Source organism: Barbus barbus (genome assembly GCF_936440315.1).
Source record: "Barbus barbus genome assembly, chromosome: 20".
Lineage (NCBI taxonomy): Eukaryota > Metazoa > Chordata > Actinopteri > Cypriniformes > Cyprinidae > Barbus > Barbus barbus.
In genome coordinates, this window is record NC_136748.1 from 20604813 (window position 1) to 20631503 (window position 26691).

Genomic DNA, 26691 nt, shown 5'->3' on the forward strand with positions numbered 1-26691 from the left:
TGTTTTTGTGGTTAAGTGGAACCAAGAAACTCAAAGAGGGTGATTTTATGGTTTTCCTCGTTAACAAAGACTATTAAGTTTGACAGTTCTAACTAATGGTTTGGTTATCTCGTCAGTTTCAATGACAACAACACTGAAACGCAGACAGCACTATACTGTATATGCAACTTGAAAAGACGTCTAAAGATGGTGAATGAACAAGAGAAATGTACTTTTTGCCTGTCCCAATAAAATCCCTATTCAGGCAACATAAATCTGTTAATTTACTTTACAGTGGTTTTAGCAACATGCATGAGACTAAAATAATAATTATAAAAGTGCTTGAAATACCAAGTGTTACTTCAGTATTATTTACTATACTACTATTAATACTTTGAGATTTTATACTCACTTTTCACTTAAGTTGTAATAAATTGTGTTTTTCTCATTTTTATTATAGCTTTTCTTTTTATATATTGCTACTGCTATTTATTTTTCATATTTATTTTAGCAATTTTAGTAGGCTTTGCAAAGGAAATTTGTAATACGAGGGGTGAGAACCAGAAAGGCGTAAGTGACATTTCACCAGCTTTACAGGAGAGCCAAAACAAACATTTTACCATAGTTTGATCTGACTTTGTGTAACGATTTCAATTGTTTATAATAAAAATTTGTACACTCATGGATGACAGTACTTTTGCCAGTGGAAAGAGCTCATAACGAGCTTTCATTTGATTCATATATTTCCATTTCACCAAAAATGTAAGTTATGCCCTTCTGGTTCTCACCCCTCTAATATGTATAGTTTATTGTCATTTCAGCTTTATTTCAATTAACAAAAAAAATATTTTAATATATATTGGTTTAAATATACATGTTAATGTTAACAATTACAACATCGGAACTACTGAGAGTTTTTTTTTTTAAGTTTTAAAAAGCTCATGTAAGAACAAACAAAAACAGATCTATCATTTTTTTCTGAAAAATTAATAACTTGCTTATAAATACCTTAAATTGGTTTCCTGACGTGTTTCTGTTCCAGCAAGAATAAAGCAAAAAAAAACTAACAAAGGGCGCAAAGCAAAAAAAAAAAAAAAAAAACCTTTCAATAACGGCATAACTTTGCATGCATGAATTAACATTTACCCCTACAAATTAAAGCCAACGATTATGACTTAAAGTGATGGTTCACCAAAGATCTGGAACGACATGAGTAAAGAATGACAGAATCTTTTGGGTAAACTATCCCTTTTAAAACTGTTATTTTGACTGTGGTGCTCTACCTTTTCCCAAAGGCCTTGCAAAATCTTAACATGTTTGCCAGCATTACCCCAGCTGATGCTATTGCCATCATGGTCTGATAGTTGGTGACATCACATCCTTAATATGACAGTCTTAGTGAGGTCAGTGCAAATTTACATGGGACAAAACACACAGGACATGGAAAACCATGGCTGTATTTTGACAACTGGACATGCTATAGAACCAAGAATAACATTTGATAGTTTAGTCAAATTACCTAATCTATTTAAATAGCATTACAATTAACAAGTCATGTGTCCAGTTATTTACAGCAGTTTAACAGGTGTTTTTAGAGCTGCAATGAGCAATAGTTTTTCGACAGTAGCTTTAAACGGCCAACAGAGGGCAATAAAACCTTCGTTTGCACTAACTAATAGTAACAGATGAGTCTAGAAAAAATAAAATAATAAAAAAAAAAAAAACCAATACCAAAACTTTTCTCACATCAATTCATCGTATGGAAAGCTAAAATGTGATAATTAAATCAACAACATAAATTCAGACTTGGTTTATTGCTTTTTCTTAAAATAAATAATATAAACAAGATTAAAAAGGTTACAGCACAAAACAAAACTGCTGGACCTTTGAGAGAAAAAGACGCAGGCACTTTTTGAGACAGAGGGCAAAAATGAATAAGTGCAAAGATAAACATACACTGAAAAGCATTTCATTATAGTAGTCATACTTAAATCCCAGTAACTGAACAATTATGAACAATTCAATGAACAATTCAACAGCAAACTATTACTCATATGATCAGACAAGTACAGTCATACCCAGAATGCCAGAAACTGACAGGGATGTGGGCAGATTATTTAGCATCAGTCTACTTGGCTTTACTGTATCCAACACATTGAGTTATTAAATAAACTATGGATTTGGTTCATCACTTAGCAGAGCAAGAGACAATAGTATTACAGCTACAAGAATTCACCCTTATGTATAAGTGTGGATAAAAGATGTCAGTCAAAATAAACCCTAGCTTAGTCCACAGGATCAATTAGTCACATTAACAGCACATAGAATAACTTTTAAAAGTAGGAAACTGTACAGAAAAAAAACAAAACAAAAAAAAAAAAAACAGGAAAAATTAAGTATGTTCTGAAATGCTCTGAGAAGGGGGAATTCTTGGATATTAACAGGAATCACTTCTCACAAGCACAGCCTTTTCCATTCCATGGGGCAGCGCAAATCTTCACTTCTTCCGACACAATCCCAGAAACTATTTCAGTTTAGGTGATATTTAATCCATATTCCTCAAATTTTTCTTTTCTTTCAGCAATTTTCAAAAGGTTTGGAGGTACTTGGAAGAATCTTTGGTGTCTGAATCATTGCGGTAGCGTTCCTGATCTAGATGAACATGACTGACGCCCTTTTTATCTGACATAACCTGTTTTAAAGTTCAGAATTTGGTCAACAGGTCAGGTCGAATCAGTTTGGATCTGAACGCCTGGTCATCTATCTCCAATGATCCTTCCATCACTTAAACTCGGCACACACATCTTAATATTTCTGTGTCAGAGGTAAAAGTTTAACGTAAAACCGTCAGACCTCACTGACAGGAAGATCCGCATTATCCAGATCAAGTTGGGGCAAGGGATCATCACACATTCCAAAGCTGCTACGTCGCCGCCACGGCGATTCGTGAGTCACTTGGAGAGGCGGGTCTCTTGCAGTGACAGGCGGGCGTGTGGGCGGGGCAGGGGCAGCAGGCTCATGAAATGCTCGCTGTCCCATGCCAGGCCTCGTGGGACCACAGCATTCTGGGTTTGCTGACATGGCAGGGTTGGCCGTCCAGGGGATGGCGTGACTCGTGTGCTGGCGGTAGAAACAGGAGCCACCAACAATGAACTCCTAAATGGGAGGAATGAGGGAGAGAATACATCCATGTAAGTTCTGGTCTGAATAAAGTGTTTTTAGGAAAGTGTTAAGTTCGATGCAGTGCAGTAATGATTGAGAGCAGTCTCAGCTGTGAGTAAGAACACCCGAGAAACGTATTAGAAGTTTTAGATGAGCTTAGCAGTAGAAGATGAGAAGTACCAGAGACCAGAGTCAGCAGAGCACCAGATCAGAAGTGTTAGTACTCAGAGAGCCCAGCTGTCCCACTAACTGGAAAACACAACATGAGAAAGAATATGAGAAGCAGAGAGAGCTAGAAGCTGGACTGAACGATTGATTTTCCTGGCGCTAATAACTAAGAGATGTGCTTTCATTTGGCCAATAAGTTTCCTAAAGACACGGTCATTAGCCAGATTTTGGCAACAGCCCCCGTGTCACAATTCTTAAATATAAGAACATGAAGCACATGAAGATTATGAGCTTTGTGGAAAGTCGTGGCCTAATGGTTAGAGAGTCGGACTTGTAATCCAAAGGTTGCGGGTTCGAGTCCCCGGCCGGCAGGAATTGTAGGTGGGGGGAGTGAATGTCCAGCGCTCTCTCCACCCTCAATACCACGACTGAGGTGCCCTTGAGCAAGGCACCGAACCCCCAACTGCTCCCCGGGCGCTGCAGCATAAAATGGTCACGGTGTTATTTAAAGAATTTGCCACTGACGATTCAAACGCGAGTTTTGAGCAGTGTAGAGTAGTGCTTGTTGTTTCTTCAATCACAAATGCAATGCAACGGGTAAAAAGACAGTATAAGCCATTCTAATCAGTAATTATGTCCCCAATGGATGCAACAAATGCCTCGTTTATAATGGGGTTTTATTGTTTTTGTGTCGTCATGCCGGGACACAGCATCACAATGCGGTAAGGGGGCGTAATATTTCCATCTCCCGCTTGAGGTATTCGGCCAATCACAACGCACCTGGATAGCTGGCCAATCAGAGCATGCCTCGCTTTTCAGAACGATGAGCTTTGTAAAAATCGGAGTGTTTCAGAAAGGCGGGGCATAGAGGAGCAACAATAATGTACAGTATGTGGGAAATAATGTGTTTTTTGAACCTTAAACCACATAAAACACATTGCATTACACCAAATACAAAATAAATGTTCTTTTTAGCAACGTCATATGATGACATTAAATTCAGGGTGTGTTAAAAAGATCAAAAGTGACAAAGATATTTATAATATGAAAAAATTTATTTTTCAAAATAACTGATGTTCTTTTCAAATTTCTATTCATCATAGAATTCTGAAAAATGCATCATCGTTTCCACAAAACTATTAAGGAGCACAACTGTTTTCAACATTGATAATATTAAAAAATGTTTGATCAGCAATTATTTCTGAAGGATTGTGTGGCCCTAAAATTTTAAAATAAATTTTTAAACTAAATCAAAATTGTTATTTTTTTAATCATATTGAACAACTTTAGCATTTTTTTTTTTACACATTTTGATCAAATAAATGCAATCTAACACATTTTAAATGAATTATTATTGTATTTCAGTTCAATAACAATATTTGATATTTATCTCAATATATATTAAAGACTGAAAAATTAAAATGATTTTTAAGCGACATTTCCCAGCCGTAGGTAGAAGGTGGGAGACAGAGACAGGTAAATATAATGAAAGAAAAGAGTGGGGAGACAAAAGTTGAATGACAGAAAGAATATAAGAAGGGAAAGATGACATATTGAGACAAGATTAGAACTGCATTGTGTTTAGAGTTACTAATTAATCTACAAATATAAAAATATTATCATCAGTTTGAGAACTGCAACACAACAGAAAAAAACCCATCTTAGTCATTGCTCGGTCCAAAACATTTTACCTAACAATTGTGTGAAACAGCACAGACATGTCTAATCTAATTATAGCAGTGATTGAGGAGCTGATGTCTGAGACTCGAGGGTTTACCTCACGAGACTAAAAGCTTACTGCAAGTCAGTACTGAGAAGTTTGGATGGCTTTTATGAAACACTGACACCAAAATGCTCTCAAACACTAAAGCACACAAAACCTCATCAAACAAACACACACACACACACCTTATTCAAAATAGTGTGCAAATTTCAAAATAGTGTGCAAACAACATAAGTTAAATGTTTATAACTTTAAAAATAATGCTACAGAGAAGACAACTAAACGTTGTAAAGTCAACATGAAGTAAAAATGATCATTTTGAAAAATTTATCAAATCAATTTCTAAAGGATAAAATAAAATTCTGTTTTAAATTTCTCTCATTTAACATGCAGTTTAATTATCACATAATGGAAGCAAAATGGGCCATGAATATGGTTGTGTGTTTATATTAATCAGTAATTACCAGTCTGGATCATCATTTAGAATGGTGGAAAAAAATAAAAAGTCAAACTTTATGAACCATGTTACACAACAATAAAGAATAATGAAGTACAGAAGAGCAATTGAAATGTGTGAAACATGCGTTTTTGGTGTGTAGCAGGAGACTGCAGTGGGCCGGCAGAGAGGCTGAAGCATTAGAAATGAAGTGCATCAATGTTAACCGTTAGTTCAAATCAAGGAGCCACAAGGTTGAGAAGAAACAGATGAGAACAAAACAAAGGTAAAATTAGCGGGAAGACATAGGGTCAGCGGAAATCTGAACGTGTGTCTGGAATGAACTGTTGAATAAGTTTATTTCTGCATTTGAACTGTTAGGTGTGTGTATGTATGTGAAGTTATTCTGGAAAAGCGAAGTGGGAAAGATTAAGTTAGGTGAGTACGTTCGCGTGTGTAAAAGGCTGCGCGTTAGCGACTCCTCTAAAGCGAAGCGAGGAAGAGGAAACAAGGGTCGGATCAAAGGGCCGGAGCTCACATACGTGCTGCCTTGAGTGACACGTGGTGTGTATCTCTGAATACAGGGGCTTGAATGCCTTCTGGCCTGACGCATCTGAAACAACAGTGCAAAGCTACATTAGAGGAAGAAAGGGAGAAAGAGATACAGGCGCCCCAAAAATGTATTTGGACACTTAATGTATGAATGTTATTGTATTAACCTTAAAAAATATCAAACCAAGTAGCATCTTCAAGAAAAAAAAATATATTAAAAAAACTACTAACAAAAACATTCTTACTTTCAAATAATATACAGTATATACTGTTTTATTATTTAAAACGTATAGTCAGTATGAAATGAATGGAAATTCCCCCAATCAAGTCTCTAAATGCATTTTATTTTGAATGATTATTGTGATTATCTTACTGTGAACAATCATCCATGCATGTGTTTCAAGATTTTTCAAACCATTTATTTTTTAATCAAAATAACTCCATTGAGATGGAAGACTATCTGATGACATATTCTTGACTTCGCCAATCATTTAGTTCTCTTAAGCGCTGCCTCTATCTTACAAATGACTGCAAGCTCCCATTCAGATCTGTCTTCAACCAATCAACAACCGAACAGAACCAAGCTTCCACCGTACATTTTTTTTCCCCTTTTTTAATAATGTTCCACTTGGATATGCTACAAAATACATCTATGACTTTTATACATTAAGTGTCCAAATACTTTTTGGGGTCACTAGGTTCAGAGCGGAGTGGGAGAAAAAGTATGAAACGAACAGATTGTGGCCCACACATAAGTGTACTCACTGATTCCAAAGTGCAATAACACTTCTGAGCCATTACCAATCTTAAACCCAAACCACTGCAGTCATATTTTTATTCACTCGTGTGTCTATGTGCGCACGCATATGTGCATGCGAGAGAAAAAAAGAAATGCGCATTATTAAATTATATATGCAGATAAAATCCTGAGGGCCTTTTTGGAAAGAATTCACACGCTCTCCACATGTTCTCGGCTTGACTCATGAATTCATGCTCCATTGTTCTGCTCAGAGACATAGTGACTACCTGCTTTTGAATGCATGTGTGCGTGTGTGTTCATACAGAGGCTGCGGACCGGCCTGGGCCCCTCTGAGCCACAATGGCTCCTGAAATGGCCTTGATCCAGCTGTGCATTTCCTCTGGACTATCAGCCTGAAACAGAACGGTAGAAAAAGATGGAAAGCTTTTACATATGTTAAAAGGAACACAAAGAGATGCTGCAAAAGTTATGAATGCTCAATTTGAGCCTACAGATGTCTATATGGTTCAGAGATACAGTGTAGAACCTACATACAATAAAGTAATACTCTTTCACAAAAGAGAGAAATCCATTTCAACACCCTGAGATCTTTGGTCTCAGAAGTTCGTGCCGATTCTTGACAAAACTTCTCACCTGGACATAAAATGTTCTGGAGGTTGTGACGACTTCAAAGAGGTTGTCTCGCATCATGATTTCACTGAAAGTGAAACAGGAAGAGAATAACTTGTATATGAAAGGAGACCTTTTATGCCCCTTTTTACAATCTGTAATATAAGTCTCAGGTGTGAATGTGTCTGAAGCTTGAGCTCAAAATACTCCACAGATAATTATATCATTTTGAAAATACCTATTCTCTTTCATATCTTGTGCTTAAACTTGTGTGTATTTGACAGTTTATATTAAAAACACACTTGAGTTACAAAAACAGTCTGTTATGTCTGTGAAGGCAAACAGCTGGGAAAGAAATTGCATGTTTATATTATATCGGTGAGGAAGCAGCATAATATACAGTAAATAAATCAATAAATCCACTGCTCTCGTCTCCTTTGAGTCTGGAACTCTAAATATTGTTCTGAGCTCGTCAGTGCAGCCAAAGACAGAACAGTTAGCATGCTTTGCTAGAACTTTTGCCATGGCGTTAGAACTGGTACGCCGTCGTTGCTTGCAAAAACACAATGGCAGTGCCATGGGCGGAAACTTTCAGATTAAGGGGCGGTAATATTATATTAAGTTCCTCTTTCTATGTCATGGGGGAGCGAAATCTGAGTGGTATGTTTTGTTTCCACAAGCTTGCAGAAAGGCGCATTACCAAAAAAAAAAAAAAATAATTAATTAATTACTGGATTGTACTTTTTCACATTTTGTAGGTTGGTATATTTACGGGGACCAGATTATAACTTTAAACAGAAAAAAGTCAGATTTTCATGATGTGTCACCTTTAAATCTATAACTATAAAATGCACACCTGCAACTCTAAATATACACAACCCTTCAAAAGTTTAGGGTTAATAAGATTTTTTTGGGGGAAAAAAAAAAACACTTAATTGGCTAGAACGCATTAAATTGATTAAAATTGACAGTAAAGACATTTACAAAGTTACAAAAGATTTATATTTCAAATAAATGCTGAATCCTGAAAAACATGCATCAAGGTATCAACAAAAATATTAAGCAGCAAAACCAAAACTGTTTTAAACATTCAAAATACTAAGAAATGTTTCTTACGCACCAAATCAGCATATTAGGATGATTTCTGTGACACTGTAAATTGAAGTAATGGTTTCTGAAATTTCAGTTTTCATCATAGGAAAAAACTTAAAAAAAAAAAAAAGTTATTTTAAATTATATTTTGAACGGTAGTGTAAACACACAATGCAATTATTTCTTATTGATAAGAACTGAAGGATCCATATTCATAGGAATGTTCAGTCAAATAACAAGATTCCAAAGCATATGATTGGGAGGCATTCTGTTTGTACCTGTGTTTGCACTCCTGCACCTTATGGACCTCCTTCAGAAGAATTATCCGCAAAGGCTCCTTCTCCTGAAAGAGAAATGAAGGGAGAAAAGACAAATAAGTCTCACAGAGCCAGATCTACTGGCATGGAGTGCCACTTTACAGCTTACTCTCTCCAAGAACCACCCAACTGGCCTAAGTTCTATTCTCTAACAGCCAGACACACATGTACATATGCAGTTGAATCACACACAACTGGTAGCTGCCTGGAATTTCTCAGGTATAGTGCTGTTCATGTTGAGACAGAGCGCTGGTATTTGCTTTATCTTTTGTTCAGATTTTAAAAAAGAAAACCTCAAATGCCAAAGAAAATATCCCTTCAATTCATATTTTTTCTTTCATAAAACAGCAGACCTAAGGCCATTCCTAACTGTAGAGAGGCCTATACCTTCAATAAATACATTTGCTAGTACAATTTAGCTTAGATGTCAAGATCAACATCACATGAAAAAGTAGCCATTCATCCTAAAATTTTAATTGTACAAGGCTTTGAGCAGCATTCAACACAAACTATCAGATGGAACCGCTGCATAAGTCAAGAATAAATACACAACATACCAGATCAGACTTGAAGTAACTCATTGAGTTCTGCTCCAGAACAAAATATCTCCTTTTCCAGTTCTTCATCTGATATAAGAGGAAAACAGTAACATGTAATGAATTCTCTCCAGTAGTCACCCAGTTTCATACATTCCACAAATCAGATTTTAAAAATAATACTTTTTGGTATTTCTGAACACACACACACACGTAACTCCACAAGACCTAGGTTAAAAAAAAGCCTCTCAGACTCACCAGAGCCCCTTGTTTGACACAGTATCCTGCTTTAATAATGGTCTGATCCTGCCCTGCTCTGGAGTGCAAATATGGCGGCTGGCTTGGAGCCTTCCTCAAGCCCACTTTCTCTCCTCCAACACTGTGTCCCACCTCTCCATCCTGCTGAAAGAAGGGAAAAAGCAGACATAAGAACATGCAGAAAAACACAACTCTCTACAATTTCAAAACTAGGGTTTTATTTCTTTGTCCATTATTTCAATACAACTGCTCACTTGTAAAGTTCTAGGAAGCTACATGCCATTGAACTACCATGTTCAAGGCCCAGAAAGGCAGTTAGGACATTGTTAAAATAGTTAATGTGACATCAGTGGTTCAACCTAGGGCTGCACGATTCTTGCTAAAATGTGAATCACGATTTTTCTCCATGGGAATTGAGATCACGATTCTCTTACACGATTCTCATCCCCCCCCCCCAAAAAAACCCCCACAGGACATTCAGTATAATAAAGTGCTGGAGTAACAAAAACTTGTATATTTTCTTTATTTTATACCCCTTAAAGTGAATAATTTTAAAGCTTTAAGTTGTTAAACATAAGAGATCATTAACAATAATAAATAAAAATATTCACATTCACACGGGGCGTCGACGTCAACGCCTCTCGTTTACTTTGAATGGAGTGACTTCAAGCGTCGCCGAACTGAATTGTGGGTCCCTCGCGCCGCTTCACTGGCATTGCACGCGGCAGAAGTTGAAAACTTTTCAACTTTAAGCGCCAACGCAGCAGGCGTCAGCCAATCAGATCGCCTTATGCAAATACCCTAGCGCAGATGCTAGCCAATTCCATTCATGCAGCACCAGAAAAGTATGTGATTGGCTGTTATCACTATGATGGCGCGTTAACACCATGGTCAGCACTAGAGCAGTTGAGAAACAGAGTTGCGACACTCCCATAGGCTTCCATAGGAACTTAGGAATGCGGAAGTAAAGCGTGGCATGGAGCAGCCAATAGCTCCAAACAACCGATAGTTTCAGCATCGAAGCCCATTCATTTCAGTGCTTCTCAAGCACAGTTGCCAGAAATTTGAGGAAATTACAGCATTTTTTGCCATTTTAACGCATTAGTTTATCTCTCGGAAATCTGACCAGTAGTTGTATTTTATGAAACGCGTTATAGTTAATGTTTATTTTTAGATAATAGGCAGTATATGCTATATTCGCAGTTAGATAACGTGAGAAACACCTTAATAGCGATCATAACCAGATGCTAGTTGTTTTACATCTTTCTGTAATCTTTCTTTCCCTGAAGGAAGTTGAATTAACCCCATTTATTTCAGTATCTTTGGAGCATTTTCACTGGTAAGTTGATGAAATAACTGCTTTTTAAAATATTTTAACACCTTAGCTGACCTATTCTTGAATAGTATATTTAGTGGTATTTTCATGTCGTCGGGTTTAATGTTTATCGTTAGATAGTAGCTAGTGAGACTATTAGATTTTTATTATATTATTATAGATACACTAGCTACAATAACTAAACTAGTTATCATGACTGTATTAAAATGTGAATAATAGATGACCATAAATATATATTAATGCAATAACACATTTTACATACTAATTAGATTTCTTATACTCTTTAAATAAGCATAATTTATTTCATCATTAGTCTGCACATCCACAGGAATAAGTGTAACACAAAAACACACAAAGTCATGCCTCAAGTCTCCAATCTTTAAGCAGTTTACACTATTTATACTTTGCATACAAAGAAATGTAACCGCCTTATCCTGTGTGTTGCATTGTACTATGTTTTTACTCCTCCATAGTTAAACAAGAAAAACCCATTAATATTATTTCCATTAAACTCCACAGACAAACGTTGTTACTTTGTTGTTGTCTGACCTGATTAATCCCATTCAAACCTATGGACAGCGCGGAGCTGTTTGGAACTATTGAGAGCTCCATGAACCACTTGACCACGCGGCGGCGAGATCAAAGCGTGTCGCAACTCTGTTTCTCAATGGCTCTGGTCAGCACCAAGCTTCAGACACGCCCTCCGTCAAGCGTTGATGCTGACGCCCCGTTGAAGCAGCGCTGCGCAGAATGATCACCGTATGACATCAAAGTACCGCAAGAGCGATTTGAATGCATAGGATCCGACTGCTTTCTTACCGCTCTCGTGGTACTTTGATGTCATTCGGTGATCATTCTGCGAACGCGCCTATTGACTCCGTTTAGGTCTGCCGCCTTGTTACACGTCAGGTGAGTGACAGCGGAACGTGGCCAATGAGGGAGAGGAGAAAAGTGATCGAGATTTATGATTGATTGGTGAATTAGTAGTGTTTTGTTACTGTGTGAGTGACCAATAACGCGTGAATGCAGCATGATCTGAATGCAGGGAAATACAAGGAAGTGAATCGCCATCATTTAGAAATTAGATCGCATGTATGAATCGAGATCGTGATTTTTTTCCGATTAATCGTGCAGCCCTAGTTCAACCTTAATTTGATGAAGCTATGAGAATACCGTTTGTGCGCAGAGAAAACAAAAATAGCATAATTCAACAATTGCTTCTCTACTGTGTCAGTTCTTGATGCGCGATGACCACAGTACCATGAAAGCGTGTGCGTTCCTCTGCTTGCAAACAAGGTGCATCCGGGTTTTACATCAAAAAAACGGCTTCTGCATCAGCAGCCCCATATGCATTGCGTGTCGACTGACACAGAAGACAAGAAACAAAAAGAATTCTCGTAGCCCTTACTACCTATCTGGGCCTTGAACGTGGTAGTTCTCTGGCTGTCTATGAAGGGTCAGAAAGCTCTCAGATTTCATCAAAAATATCTTAATTTGTGTTCCAAAGATGAACTAAGGTCTTACGGGTTTAGAACGACATGAGGGTGAGTAATTTATGACAGAATTTTCATTTTCGGGTGAACTATCCATTTAAGCCGATTTGAGTGAGAATACCTGTGTCTGTGTGACGACAGCTACTCCTGCAATGATCTCAGTCTTGTATGGGACCTGTTTCTTGTTTCCGTTTGAAGCCAACCTCTGACTCTCAGAGTGAACAGCATCAGAGGACTTAGGAACCTGGGAGAGACAAAAAAAAAAAAAGAAAGCAAAAAGAAAGAAAGAAAAAGAAAATGACAGAACGAGTGAGAGGGAGTTTTCAAAAGATGAGCAAAATCAGGGCAGCAGCAAAATGCAAATGCAAATGCAAAGCAATGTAACAAAAAAACGGAGGGAAAAACGTGAATGGAGCACAGACGAATTAACCAATTGTGAGACTCACAGGATAACTCAACAACGGCTTATTGTGTAGCCCTTCAATCCATCAGCCCATGCTCCAAGAGTGTCTGGCCGACAGTGAGAGCTTTTCCTGCCATTGCATGTGGAAGTGTGATATATTAGTGATACAGAGAGAGTGAAAAAGAGCAGAGACATTGTAGGGTACGTGCGAGTGTGAGAGGGCATTCTGAAGCGATGATGACTCAGAGGTGAGGGTCGTTCAAACAATACAACTTCCCATTAGTCAGCCAAATGACTCGCACACGGAAAGGCATCAGGATGAGGAACGCAAAGCTTAAACAAGACAGAGGTTTTTTTTTGAGAAACTTTCAACTTCCTGTGCATGTATGTAAGCGTTTGCCTGCACATGTACTCAGAGAGGGGGAAAAGATTCCAATTACTTGATGTTTTATTATGTGGGTGTTTTTTTACTGTACTTTGCTTGTAAATGCTTGAACTTTGTTATTTGGGTTACGTCGAACAGATAAATACCCAGAGAATACTAACCAGAATCTCCTGCCCAGTGAACAAGTCTGCAGTGCTGACAGAACCACTGACACTGACTGAATCAACTTGTTGAATGCTTTCATTGTTTCTTTAAATTTTCCTGTGTGCAGCAATCTGGGATATCAGATTAACATGTGAGCTTGTTTAATAATAGCTAGATAACTAATGCAAACAATCCAGGGCTTTAAAGAACCTTGAAAGGGAGACACAATAGCTAATTTAATCTATATTTGCATGCAATGAAAACAAAAAACAAGGGTAAATGAACACTATTGTTAAAAACAATTATTCAGCAAGGACACAAAAAAGTGACAGTCAAAACCTCTACAATGTTCCATCAATTTCATCTATTTTTGCTGTTCTTTTCAATTTCCTATTAATCAAAGAATCCTGAAAAAAAAGTATTACAGTTTTGCCCCAAATTTCAAGCAGCACAAGTGTTTTCAACATTGATCATAAATATTTATTGAGCATTACATCAGCAAATTAGAATGATTAAATAAAGTATTAAAATGGAAAACAGATATTTATAATTGTAATAATTTGTGTTTTTACTGTTTGGTCTGTTTTTGTCTATTTTTGGTCAAACAAATTCAGCCTGGCTGAGCATTAAAACAAACTCTTTCGATCATTATGGTAGCATGTAACGTCTGATGTAATTACATTATTATATTACAGTACATTTTAACCGCAATAAAGAAATATTATTTTATTAAAGCCATAAGCATTAGGGCAACAGACTTTCAATTATTCCTTTTGATTTTGTAATCCCACTTCATAGTAACTCTGATAAATATGCGATTGATTAAAATACACAATTAATTTGATTATTTATTTGTTTAATTTGTTAAATTATGAAATAAAAGTGGTAAATTTTTGTATGGGGTTAAAAATGTATATAGATAAATACATGCTCACACTTGTGCATTTTGCGTGTGCGTACTCACTGTAATTTTGGTTGCATTATTGAGCGCGTTGACCCATTCCACAAGATCCTGCTGATCATTAGCCTGCAGAAAGTATTTCCTCATTCCTGCATTGATGACTGCACACAGACAGAGAGAAAGAGCTTAACCCCATTTCCCATAATGCAATGGCCATAACTCTAATTTTGCTGAATAGTTCTGAGAAATATCAGTATATCAGAAGTATTTTTTAAGATGCCCATAAATCCCAAAAGCTCACAGATAGCCTGTTTTAGAGCTCAGCCGACTTTATGGATTATCTGCTCATGCTCAGTCAATAAAGCAGTGCGAATCAATTTCAGACTAAAAAGCTACCACAAAATGGAACTTGACTCAATTTTTCCTGCAATGTGTTAATTCAGTGGCTTTCAGTGTTTTTCTGGGATGAAAAGGAGAATGCTAGAATTCTCTGCATCACAATAAACTCCATTGTGCTTGTGTAATGTTTATTATGCGCAGCTGTACTGAAATTTTTGCCTTCCACCAATAGTTCACTCGTGCAAGTGACATGATTCCGTATCCTTTTATGGTTCATTTTTTGCTGATAGCATGTATTTCTAAGTGTTTGTGATATTTTCCTCACAATGACATTTTGAAAACGATTGCTTTGTGACTCACACCAAAACAAAAGTCATGAATCACTGACAATCTTTAACTCTAGTGAGCCGTTTTAAATGAGTGAGTTGAACCTGTGAACCAGATCAGACCAGCTTTGTGAACTTAATCAACTGATTCATCGAAGCCAAAAATACGTTTTTGTTTTATTTTAGAGTGTCACAGCCACAGAGCAGCAAGAGTTTCTCTTTCATCGTGTTTCATTGTAGAAATATAGTTATATGGGCTTGGAAGCTGAATAAATAACTCATAAATAATAAATAATGAGTGAACTGTTCCTTAATCTATATCTGGATAAAAGCAACTGTTAAAAAGTTAGAAGGACTGGTGGTTATTTTTGATGAACTAAACCAATAAACAGGATTTCATAAACACTTCAATATGAAGTTCAGATTACTACAGAAGCATCCTGCAGAGAGCAAGATTTTAGAAGCACATGTGCACACATACACACATCTATCAAGTGACCAGACCACCGTTTCCTGTTTCCACTCATGTTGCACAGAAGGTTGCCATGTGCACAGCAGTAACCGTACATGCAAAGCAACACAAACGTTTGTGTGTATAAGCTGTGAGAACGAGTATGGGCTCAAAATCATCTCAAAGTGTGTGTGTGAAATAGAAGAGTTGGAAAAAAAATGTAGGTGGAGAACCACTGCATCAACATACTACAGGTACATCTAAAAAAATTAGAGTATCGTGAAAAAGTTCATTTTTTCTTGTAACTTATTTCAAAAAGTGAAACTTTCATATATTTTAGATTCATTACATGTAAAGTAAAACATTTAAAAAGTTTTTTTGTTTAAATTTTGATGATTAGAGCTTACAGCTCATGCAAGTCAAAAATCAGTATCTCAAAATATTAGAATATTTACATTTAAGTTTCAATTAATGACCATCTCTACAGTATAAATTCTGGGTGTCTCTTGTTCTTTGAAACCACAATAATGCAGAAGACTGCTGACTTGGCAATGATCCAGAAGATGAACACTGACGCCCTCCACAAAGAGGGTAAGTCACAGAGGATCATTACTAAAAGATGTGGCTGTTTACAGAGTGCTGTATCAAAGCATATTAAATGCAAAGTTGACTGGAAGGAAGAAATTGGGTAGGAAAAGGTGCACAAGCAACAGGGATGACCGCAAGCTTGAGAATACTGTTAAGCAAAGCTTATTCAAACACTTGGGAGAGCTTCACAAGGAGTGGACTGAAGCTGGAGTCAGTGCATCAAGAGTCACCAGCTCAGACGTCTTCAGGAAAAGGGCTACCAAGCCACTTCTAAACCAGAGACAACGTCAGAAGCGTCTTACCTGGGCTGTGGAGAAAAAGAACTGGACTGTTGCTCAGTGGTCCAAAGTCCTCTTTTCAGATGAAAGTAAATTTTGCATTTCATTTGGAAATCAAGGTCCCAGAGTCTGGAGGAAGAGTGGAGAGGCACAGAATCCATGTTGCTTGAAGTTCAGCGTGAAGTTTCCACAGTCAGTGATGATTTGGGCTGCCATGTCATCTGCTGGTGTTGATCCACTGTGTTTTCTGAAGTCCACAGTCAACGCAGCCATCTACCAGGAAATTTTAGAGCAGAACCTGAACTCCATAGAGAATCCAGACCCAACAATGCAGATGACCTGAAGGCCGCTTTCAAAGCAACCTGGGCTTCCATTACACCTGAGCAGTGCCACAGGCTGATTGCCTCCATGCCACGCCGCATTGATGCAGTAATTCATGCAAAAGGAGGCCCAACCAAGTATTGAGTGCATAGAAATGAACATACTTTTCAGAAGCCTAACATTTCTGTTTAAAATATCCCTTTTTTATTGATCTTATGTAATATTCAAATCTTCTGAGACACTGAATTTTGGGTTTTCATTATCTGTAAGCCATAATCATCAAAATTTCAAGAAATAAAGGCTTGAAATATTTCACTCTGTGTAATGAACCTATATAATATATGGGTTTCACTTTCTGAAATGAGTGACAAAAAATATTGACCTTTTTCACGATAATACATTTTTTGAGATTACCTGTATTACAATCCATTTGCAGAATTACAAAAGCAGTGGTTAAAACATGGTAAAAACATGATCTTAAACTAAATGTATAAGCTTTCTGTATAGCACCTAGCCAGGATTTAAATCACAAACCCTTCAGTCAAGTACGGAGACTTGACCTGCAACTCTCAAGGCCTGTTCACACTATGTGAGATCTTCAAAATAACAGAGATTAATACGTGTTATATGATTAAGATATGAAAAATGCTTGTCAGTCAGAAAGTGTTTCACATTTCCAAGCAATTTAAAAATAAGTAAATGTGACCCTGGACCACAAAACCAGTCATAAGTAGCACTGGTATATTTGTAGCAATAGCTAACAATACATTGTATGGGTCAAAATGATAATTTTTTTATTTTATGCCAAAAATCCTTAGGATATTAAGTAAAGATTATTGTAATTGTATTATTGCAAATTTCCTACCATAAATATATCAAAACTTAATTTTTGAATAGTAATATGCATTGATAAGAACTTAATTTGGACAACTTTAAAGGTAATTTTCTCAATATTTCGATTTTTTGCACCCTCAGATTTCATATTTTCAAATAGTTGTATTTAAGCCAAATATTGTCCTATACTAACAAACCATACAACAATGGGAAGCTTATTTATTCAGCTTTCATGTGATGTATAAATCTCAATTTCAAAAAACTGACCCTTATGACTAGTTTTGTGGTCCAGGGTCACAAATGTAAAAATTATAATTAATAAAATGGAGTATATTAGATATGGGACCCAGTTATATTATAATCAGAAATCTGATAACTTTGCACCAGAATGAGTGTGAAGTACAAGTGCGTTTATATGTGAGAAAGTCTTACCAAAGCAGTACTCAGCTTTTGGCCTCTGTTTGGTGGCATCACTGACCTAAGACAAGAGTGGGGGCCTTGTAGCAATTTCTCAAAAAGCAATGACGCAGAAATGGCAGAATGTGTGAAAACTGTTGTGTGTGTGTGAAAAGGTGGCAGCTTACCTTGGATATGTAGGTGAGACTGAGGGAACCCACAGGTTTGGCACCTACAGGCAGGTTCTAGAAGACCAAGATACAATGTTACTCTCAGATAGTGAAACAGAACTACATTACCCAATATCCATTTAGATTTTAGACAGATCATACCTGCGGGTTGTCCATGTACCAGACCAGACTACCCTGCTGCGTGTCCAGGATGAAATACCGTCGCAGGAACTTGCCACTGTTCTCCAATTCTTCAATATCCAGGAAACCGCAGATGCGGTTCTGCCGGTCCACGTAAGGCATGTCCCCCTCTCTTCACACTACTCATTCCCCCCTCTCTCTGATCAGAAGTAACTGCTTAAGACAGAGATGGAAAGGGAGGAGCATGGGATAGGATACAAAGACTGGAAAGAGAGAGAGGTTAGTCAGATTAACAGTAAATGAGCTGATAAACTTATGCAGTTTTAAAAATCCCCCTTCCTTCCTCTATGACCCCTCTTGTCTTCCTTTCTCTCCCTTTCTTGTGTGCTTTCAGCTGAAAAATATTTTCTTTCTCTGATGTGTCAAAGTATTCTGCACAGGATATGAATCACAGTGCTGCTTTGGACAAGACTTTTTTTTTGATTGGGAGAAAAAAAAAAAAAAAAGTGAAAAAAAAAAAAAAGATCTTTAAAAAAATTATATTAGAACTTTTAAAAGTGGAAAGTTGCATAAGAATCAGAAAACTTTATTATTGTATATTCAACTAAATTTGTTTTGTCCTCAATTAATTATTTTGAACTTATGAGCGGGAGCTCATAATTCATAATAGATCAGGAATATTTTTTTTTCTTGAAACAAATTAATACTTTTATTCAGCAAGGAGGTTTTCTATCGAAAAAACTTGTACATTGTTACAAAAAAATCTATTTCAAATAAATGCTGCTCTTTTAAAGTTTATATTCACCAAAGAATCCTGAAAAAACGTATCAGGTTTTCCAAAAATGTTAAGCAGTACACCAGTTTTCAACATTGATAAATGTTTCATGAACACCAAATCAGCATATTGGAATGATTTCTGAAGGATCATGTGACAGCGAAGACTTGAGTAATGGCTACTGATTATTCAGCTTTGCCATGAAAAGAAAAAAAATACATTTTAAAAAGTCAATAAAATAAAAAACAGGCATTTTAAATTGCAATATTATATCACAGTATTGCTGTTTTATTTTATTTCTGATCAAATTGAGTGTACTTTACATATGTTTGCAAAGTGCACTCTCAAGCTGTATTACATAACATTCAAAAACATTCTGACAACACGTGAATATGGCACATATTGGACTGGCAAAACCAAGAATAAATCCACCATTCTCCTCTTGTATTCTGAGGGCAGGGGCATTAATGGCATGAGTGTAAGTCATAAACAGACAAAGGCTGTGAAGGAAGACAAGGCCTGCTGTGTCATCGCCCTGCAGAGGCAACAATGACCATGAGTCACTTGACCAATTAGTATGGAGCACTGTTCGGCCCCGCCCTGGGTTCCAGAGCACAGAATCAGCCTTGTGTTCTGGAATGCTCATAGGTTCTAGAGAAGCCCTGTTCTTCTAGGTCAGGGTATGCAGGCCTTTACCGTCAAAAGCAAAACATGACGTATACAGCATTTGGGTTTGAACAAAAGCACACAGATATCTCATTCTGAGCTGTTATCTGCTGATGTGCTGCTTATCAGAGCCGACAAAAGCAGGGTAACAGCTGGAGAGGATTCGGATGCCTTATTCTCGCTCTCCTCCTCCTGATTTTCATTTTAGATTGGGAAGATAGTCTCCAAAACAGGTCTGGTCACGTTCTAGACAGGATTCGTTTTGTTTTAGACCAGACCAACTACATTAACACACACAAATAAGTTAAGAGGCCAAACTCCTTATCTCTGGATCTTAGACGTGTGTGTGTGTGTAAGAAGGTTAGAATTACATGTTGAGCTTAATTTGTTTATGTTATTTGATGTACTTCAACACAAGCAGACACACACACATGCACGGGAAGACACTTACTACACAAGTTTAGGTTGGTTTGCATGCACATATGCTTCTTTGAATCCCTGATTAGAAAACAAATCTGCTATTTCACTGAGAAAGATGAATGTCGTAGATAAGGCACATGAAACACCACTGTAACCCTGACTGTGTGTTTGCATGTGCACAGCACAAGACATACTCTCTGTGACCAAAGGTTGGCATATTTGTGCAGCATTTCAGGCAAAACAGACAAGAGCGCACACCTCACATATTTGTTTTGAACCATGTAAGGTTGTCAGAAGGGTTGCACCAAGCTCTTGCCCTTGAGCTGTTTCAGCAATTGCAAAAATGCACAGACACATTAAGGTTATTATAGTTTTTACATTTTCAAATTTGTGTTTGTTTTAAAGGGTTAGTACTGTCACCAGTTACCTTCACAATTACCTGCCATTACAAACCCAAAGACTTGTTTTATATTTGAAACACAAAATACTTTTCTGTCCAATATTTAGTTATGCCCCTCTATTAAAGTCCATCCCACCAAAGAGAACATAAAAATTATATTCAGAAAACTTGGATTAAACAGCTTGAATGCCGTTGTGAACTTTTTGAAGCATCAAACATTTTGATGGAACAGACTTCAGAAATTTTTGTTTTGAGGACAAAAGAAACATTTTATGGGTTTGGAACGACATGGAGAATTATGCATTCAGTCTTATTTTTACACTGACTTAGCATCTTTGTTTAGTTTAATTTAAATTAAAGTTTCCATTATATGGCTATATTTCAATTTAATTTTGACAGTTTTAGTTTTAGCTATACCATATAGTCAGGGAATCAGGAACTAACATTTGCTAAAATAAGCTAAATCTCAAAGGTTTCTTGATAACTCAAAAATGGAACAAAGCTTTCTAGTTGCTTCCATTAATAATTTGATTTCAGTTTATGAAAACATAGGCCTATTTTGAAATCTTAGTGCACTGTATAATAAGCCAGTGTGTGTGTAGACTGTGCACATCAGTACAGTAAACAGATATGTTCCATCTGTATTAAAAGATATCTCAAAGACATTCACAAGAGAAATAATGGTCTCTCCCACTGTCTTTCCTTGATTTCTCTGTTGATCATAACTAACCTTTGGATAAACTTCACCAGCATAATGGAAACAAATGAAGACTAGAGTAAGGTGGTAAAAATGTTGAAATCAAAGAATGCTTCTCTAGAATGTAAAATTAATGTCTTAAGCAAACAACTCTGCATGTCCACTAAAACATGTAACAACATCTCTATCTACAAAGACAGGGTCATGGAAAGTGTAAGTGAAAGATCATGTTGAATGTGGTCAACATATTGTCTGTAAACCAAAGTCAAATGTTTGCAGACTGATCCACTCGGCTTGCCTGTTTACAAACACACCAACAAAAAGTGATGTCCTCAAACACAATCAACTGCTGTTACGCAACATCTCAACACATTTTAGGTCAGGTGTCCATTGGTTGGTCTGTGGTAAGGGCAAGTGAAAAACAGAGTGCTTATGATAATACAAAACCATAAAAGAGATGTTGCCAAAAATCATAGCAATAAATGAAATAACAAGAAAATACACATATGTACTATGCACATTTTCATGTTTCCACGACTTTAATATATATCTTTTACAAAGATTTACATAACTGCCATCTTTAAATGATAAAGTAAACGTAATCCTACTCTTTAAATGGGGCAATTCAGAAAAGCCAGATAAGATACCATCGAGATAAGAACGAAAACTGACAATCAGTCCATCAACACATAACGTTACATGAGACTCAAATCTGTTCTTGTTTAAAGAAATCAACATTTATGATGTGATATTAATGATATTATTATAATGGCGATGGAGGCATGCTCAGAGCTACAATCTAGCTCTATATGATACATATCATCCTTACTAGATTATCTCTATTTGATCATTACAAGGATGATGTGTCTAAAATCCACGTCTGTTAGTTAGCAACAGCGCGGAAAAGCCCAACCTCGCCCTGTCTCCATTTAATCCTGCCTTGAATCTACAACAGGATCCGTGTTTACACTTTAACATAGCTCTATACCCATAAACGCACTCACACAGAGACAGATGTCCTACAAAGGGTCATTTCTCAAACTACTCACTCGGTTTATTATCGCTGAAGTGGTACGGTTGAGCCCATCTCCAGCTCGTGTCCCCGTTCATAAACTTCACGAGTGTTTTCCTGCAGGAGCGGAAGTGGCTGGATACGTCACTGCGTCAGGTTAAATGTGTCAGTTTTTTTCTCTCTTTCGGTTCTGTCATTATCATTCTTTCATATTGGCACTTTTAAAATAGTAATATTTATATTTTTTGTCCTGTTCCTTACGAGAATCAGGTACGTGGCCCAACTAATAAGGCACACAGTTTCATCAGTATAAAAAAATATATTAAACAGAAAAAAAATCGCATCGTTACTAAAATAAAACAAGCAATAATAGGATATTTAGCCCCAACGACAATCATTAAATAAATAAACAAAATGTCTGATCATATTTATTTAGTACAGCAATTTTATTTTTGTGCCTCAAATGGTTTCTTAATGTTTATTAACCCCCTAATCAAGACAAATGTAAAGATAAACTATTTCGTTTATTTCCTTTGATGTTAACTGATATTATTCTTAAAACATGGGACAAACAGTCTGCAATAAATAAATACATACATTTTCTGTCTCAAATTATATTGTACATTAATCTTGGTTAACACATTTATAGGTCATGCATTAAATGCAAAAGCCATTTTAGGACCTATATAACATTAGGAGAAAAATATGAATAGGTGGAAAGCATAACAACATTTCGGTATTTAGAATGTCTGTAGCAATTCTTTAAATTTAGAGAATTCATCTTGCATGTTCATATGTGTTTCCAAACTGTATAATATGATGTAATATTATAAACAATATTTAATCAAAACATTTATGCACTGACTCTGTTTTAGATCGAATAGCCCTCCTGGAACATCACTATTTAACTATAAACTCAAAAATAGGTTGAAATGGGAAGGGCAGCTATAGTATAATTTTGGCCAAATCATCTATTCAAACTTTATCAGTCAGTTGACATCAGGATCTATTTTACAACATAGTCAGCTGTTCCATCCTTTTACATTTAGGTTGTTCTCGAATGCATTTTCCTTTACCAGTGTCTATAGTTGTATAAACTTTTATGAGGTGCCCCTCAGATGTTTTTTCTCACTGGTATGGAGACAAATTTGAGTAGGCTAAAAGTCCAAGTTGTTTTATATGTTTTACTTTTTTTTTACACTAATTTATATATTTTATATTTCAAACAAAATTGATAGTATGAAATTTTGGATTTTTAAAGTGACTTTTGGTTTTAGAAAGATGCTATATGATGTACATGATGACACTGTTAACAAATGAAGAACACCTAATGTCTGCAGGGAGTCTAGGACCACCAGTGGTGGGTTGTTATTGTTATAAAGCTGTATTTTTCATTTACATAAGTCTCTTTGTGTATGACAACTTGTATGTGTATCCTGATATGAACTCCTCATTCTCACGACTCACAAGGTTTGATAAGGAAAATGTCTTAACCATAGCATGCACACAAATTACATGTTTTAATATTCCCGTTCCCTAATCCAAATGCCATAAGGAATGGGAAACATCAATGAGATTTCAGTACTATTCAAAATGGAATATGTGTGCAAATCTATCTATCTATCTATCTATCTATCTATCTATCTATCTATCTATCTATCTATCTATCTATCTATCTATCTATCTATCTATCTATCTATCTATCTATCTATCTATCTATCTATCTATCTGTTTGTCTGTCTGTCTGTCTGTTGGATAAAATAAGGTTAAAGTGTCATATTTTATACATATATAAACCAGGTCATCTTGTGAGGAACATTTGGTCAGATCATTGCACTAGAGTACTAGCAGCATTTATGTCATTACATGCCTGTAAGAATATTATACTGACAACACTGTTTTTTTTTTCTTTTTCTTTACAGCAACAACTGACTTGACAGTTACAACAGGTTAATTTTCATCTATCTGTCTGTCAGATTCAAAACATTTCCTGGTTTCCTGGGTGTTTTGTAGTCATATTAATGCCTTCATGGATAAAATGTGTTTTCTCTCTTCTAGATTTCCCCTCCTGCAGGTATAACTGTGGAGACAACTTCGGCAGCTGTTCATGTGACTACTACTGTCATTATTATGGCAATTGTTGCCCTGACTATGACAGTGAGTTCCTATTGATCAGACACTTTAAAAATTAAATAGCCTACTGTAAATGCAAATATAAATCTTTCCTGTAGTGCATATGAATAATTTCCTTTCCTGTGATGAAATGAATTGTGCTGAATCAAAAACTTGGCTTACTTTTATCTCCTCTCTTTACACAGGTCACTGCTTAACACCAACAACAACTTTAGAGACAGCTATAACAGGAACAGGTGCTGCTGCTGCCATTCATTTAATTTAAGTGACACTAATTACATTTAAAAACATATACAAAGGCAGAAATTACTCCAGTTTTGCTTTTCTAACAAAATCTATACAGTACAATGTAATCAGTAAAGTGACTCAATGATGTCTACATAACATACATACTGTTGATTTCTCTCTCCATTAGATTCCTCCTGCATGTACAATTGTGGATACTATGCTGGCAGCTGCTCATGCACCTCTTACTGTCATTATTATGGGGACTGTTGCCCTGACTATGACAGTGAGTACCTCTCGATCACAGAGAAGCTTTAAGATGAAAAAGTGTAAACACAAATACAGATCTTTATTGTGGTAATTGAATTTCAGATGAAAGTAGTGATGAAATGCATTTTGCTGAATCAAAGCAGAATTGTGGCATTACTTTTCTTCCTACCTCAGTTTTGTCTCTTCTCTTTACACAGACTACTGCTCATCAACAACTGAAAGTCCAGTATCAGAAAAAACTGAAACAGAAACATCAGGTATTGCTGCCATCTATTTGAATTTAATTGACATTGATGAGATTTTTGACATGAAATGGATCAGTTAAATCTCAGTTAAATTTCTTCAAAGGCAGTAATGAATCCAGTGTGGCTTTTATAGCTAAATATGCACACCAATATTGAACACATTAACATACAGTGCCCTCCAAAAGTATTGGAACAGTGAGGTCAATTCCTTTATTTTTGCTGTAGACTGAAAACATTTGGGGTTGACATCAAAAGATGAATATGAGATGAGAGATTAACATTTCAGCTTTTATTTACAGGTATTTTCATCTGAATCTGATACACAACTTAGAAGATAGCACCTTTTGTTTGAACCCACCCATTTTTCATGTTACCATAAGTATTGGAACAGATAGAATTAACATAGATTAAAGTGAAAAGACTTAATATTTAGTTGCAAATCCTTTGCTTTCAATAACTGCATCAAGCCTCTGACCCACTGACATCATTAAACTTTTGCATTCTTCTTTTGTGATGCTTTTCCAGGCTTTCACCGCAGCCTCTTTCAGTTTTGGGGGGTTACTCCCTTCAGTATATCTCATATTCATCTTTTGATGTCAAACCCAAATGTTTACAGTCTACAGCAAAAATAAAGGAATTGGCCTCACTGTTCCAATTCTTTTGGAGGGCACTGTATATATCACAAACCTATTGATGACATTATGAGTAAAATCTGTTCCTCACTTTACAATAGCAGGTCCCTCCTGCATGTATAACTGTGGATACCATTTCGGCAGCTGCTCATGTACCCACGACTGTCAGTACTATGGCAACTGTTGCTATGACTTTCACTGTAAGTTCCTCAAAAACAGATGAAACAGCCTTTAACCAGTCTAACACAAACTGTACTAGATTATGTACAGTTTAATGTATAATATGTAGGCTAATGCATAAATGTATAAATGACGTGATGCCATTTTCCATACAGTGAAGGCGTACTGTGACCAGGGACTTCATTTGTTTGTAAATGATTATTTATTATAAGACCCAAACATGATCCTTCTGGTTCATACTCATCCAGTTTTATGTCCTTCTCTTTATTCAGGGTATTGCCCATTAAACACAACAACAGGTACTGTTCTAACTATTTATTTATTTGTAATGCATTAGCTCATTTGGTCAACCATAAGCTCATTTGGTCATACTGTATATAGAATGCAATTTTCCAGCCATGTTTGTTATTTATTATATTGTCACTGTTTTGTATTTATTTTTCAAAGTACATATCTTGTTTAGAAGTAAGTAAGTTGAAAAAAGAGGTTTTATTACTGATTTCCTTGCTTATAAGTTAACTATTCTGGAACTGTGAACCTTTACAATGAGTCCTACTTTTCATTATTTTCTCCCATCCTTCTATACTTGCAGGAAAAAAAACTTTTGTTTTATTCGGGGTTATTTTTATTAAAGAAAATATGGGGAACTCAGAGTCCAAAACTTGGTGAGTCTCTCTCATTTACCAACAATCAATGAACTGCTTAATTAATGTGATATGTTAATTTAGGTGAATCAGGTTAGAAAATGTGTCTTACAATGTCAAACTAATTCAGCATTACTAAAATTAGACTTTTTATGTGCCACAGATGAATTTGATACGCCGTGGAGATACACTGATTGGGGGTTTGTTCCATGTGATTTTAGTCAGCTGACTAAACTCATTCAGTGTATTGTACAATTTTAAGATTATGGTTTCATTATATAACAGAAAGTGTAA

General features: G+C 36.3%; 1 protein-coding gene across 4 annotated transcripts; it reads right to left on the reverse strand.

Moving 5' to 3' along the window:
• Positions 1–1775: 1775 nt before the first annotated feature.
• Positions 1776–22189, reverse strand: LOC306886290 (pleckstrin homology domain-containing family A member 1-like). Of its 4 annotated transcripts, none has more exons than XM_079443275.1 (13): positions 22106–22189; positions 18120–18361; positions 17976–18032; positions 17824–17869; positions 14318–14415; positions 12543–12665; positions 9593–9736; positions 9356–9424; positions 8760–8824; positions 7414–7477; positions 7083–7172; positions 6011–6081; positions 1776–3135 (listed from the first exon to the last, which is right to left on the reverse strand). In XM_079443275.1, exons 2-13 carry the CDS (start codon positions 18258–18260, stop codon positions 2931–2933), a joined length of 1173 nt encoding a protein of 390 aa, XP_079299401.1. In that variant the 5' UTR covers positions 18261–18361; positions 22106–22189; the 3' UTR covers positions 1776–2930. The 4 variants fall into 4 exon arrangements, with proteins under 4 accessions (XP_079299401.1, XP_079299399.1, XP_079299400.1 ...); XM_079443273.1 differs by having other exon boundaries at positions 6007–6081; XM_079443274.1 differs by lacking the exon at positions 6011–6081.
• Positions 22190–26691: the final 4502 nt, after the last annotated feature.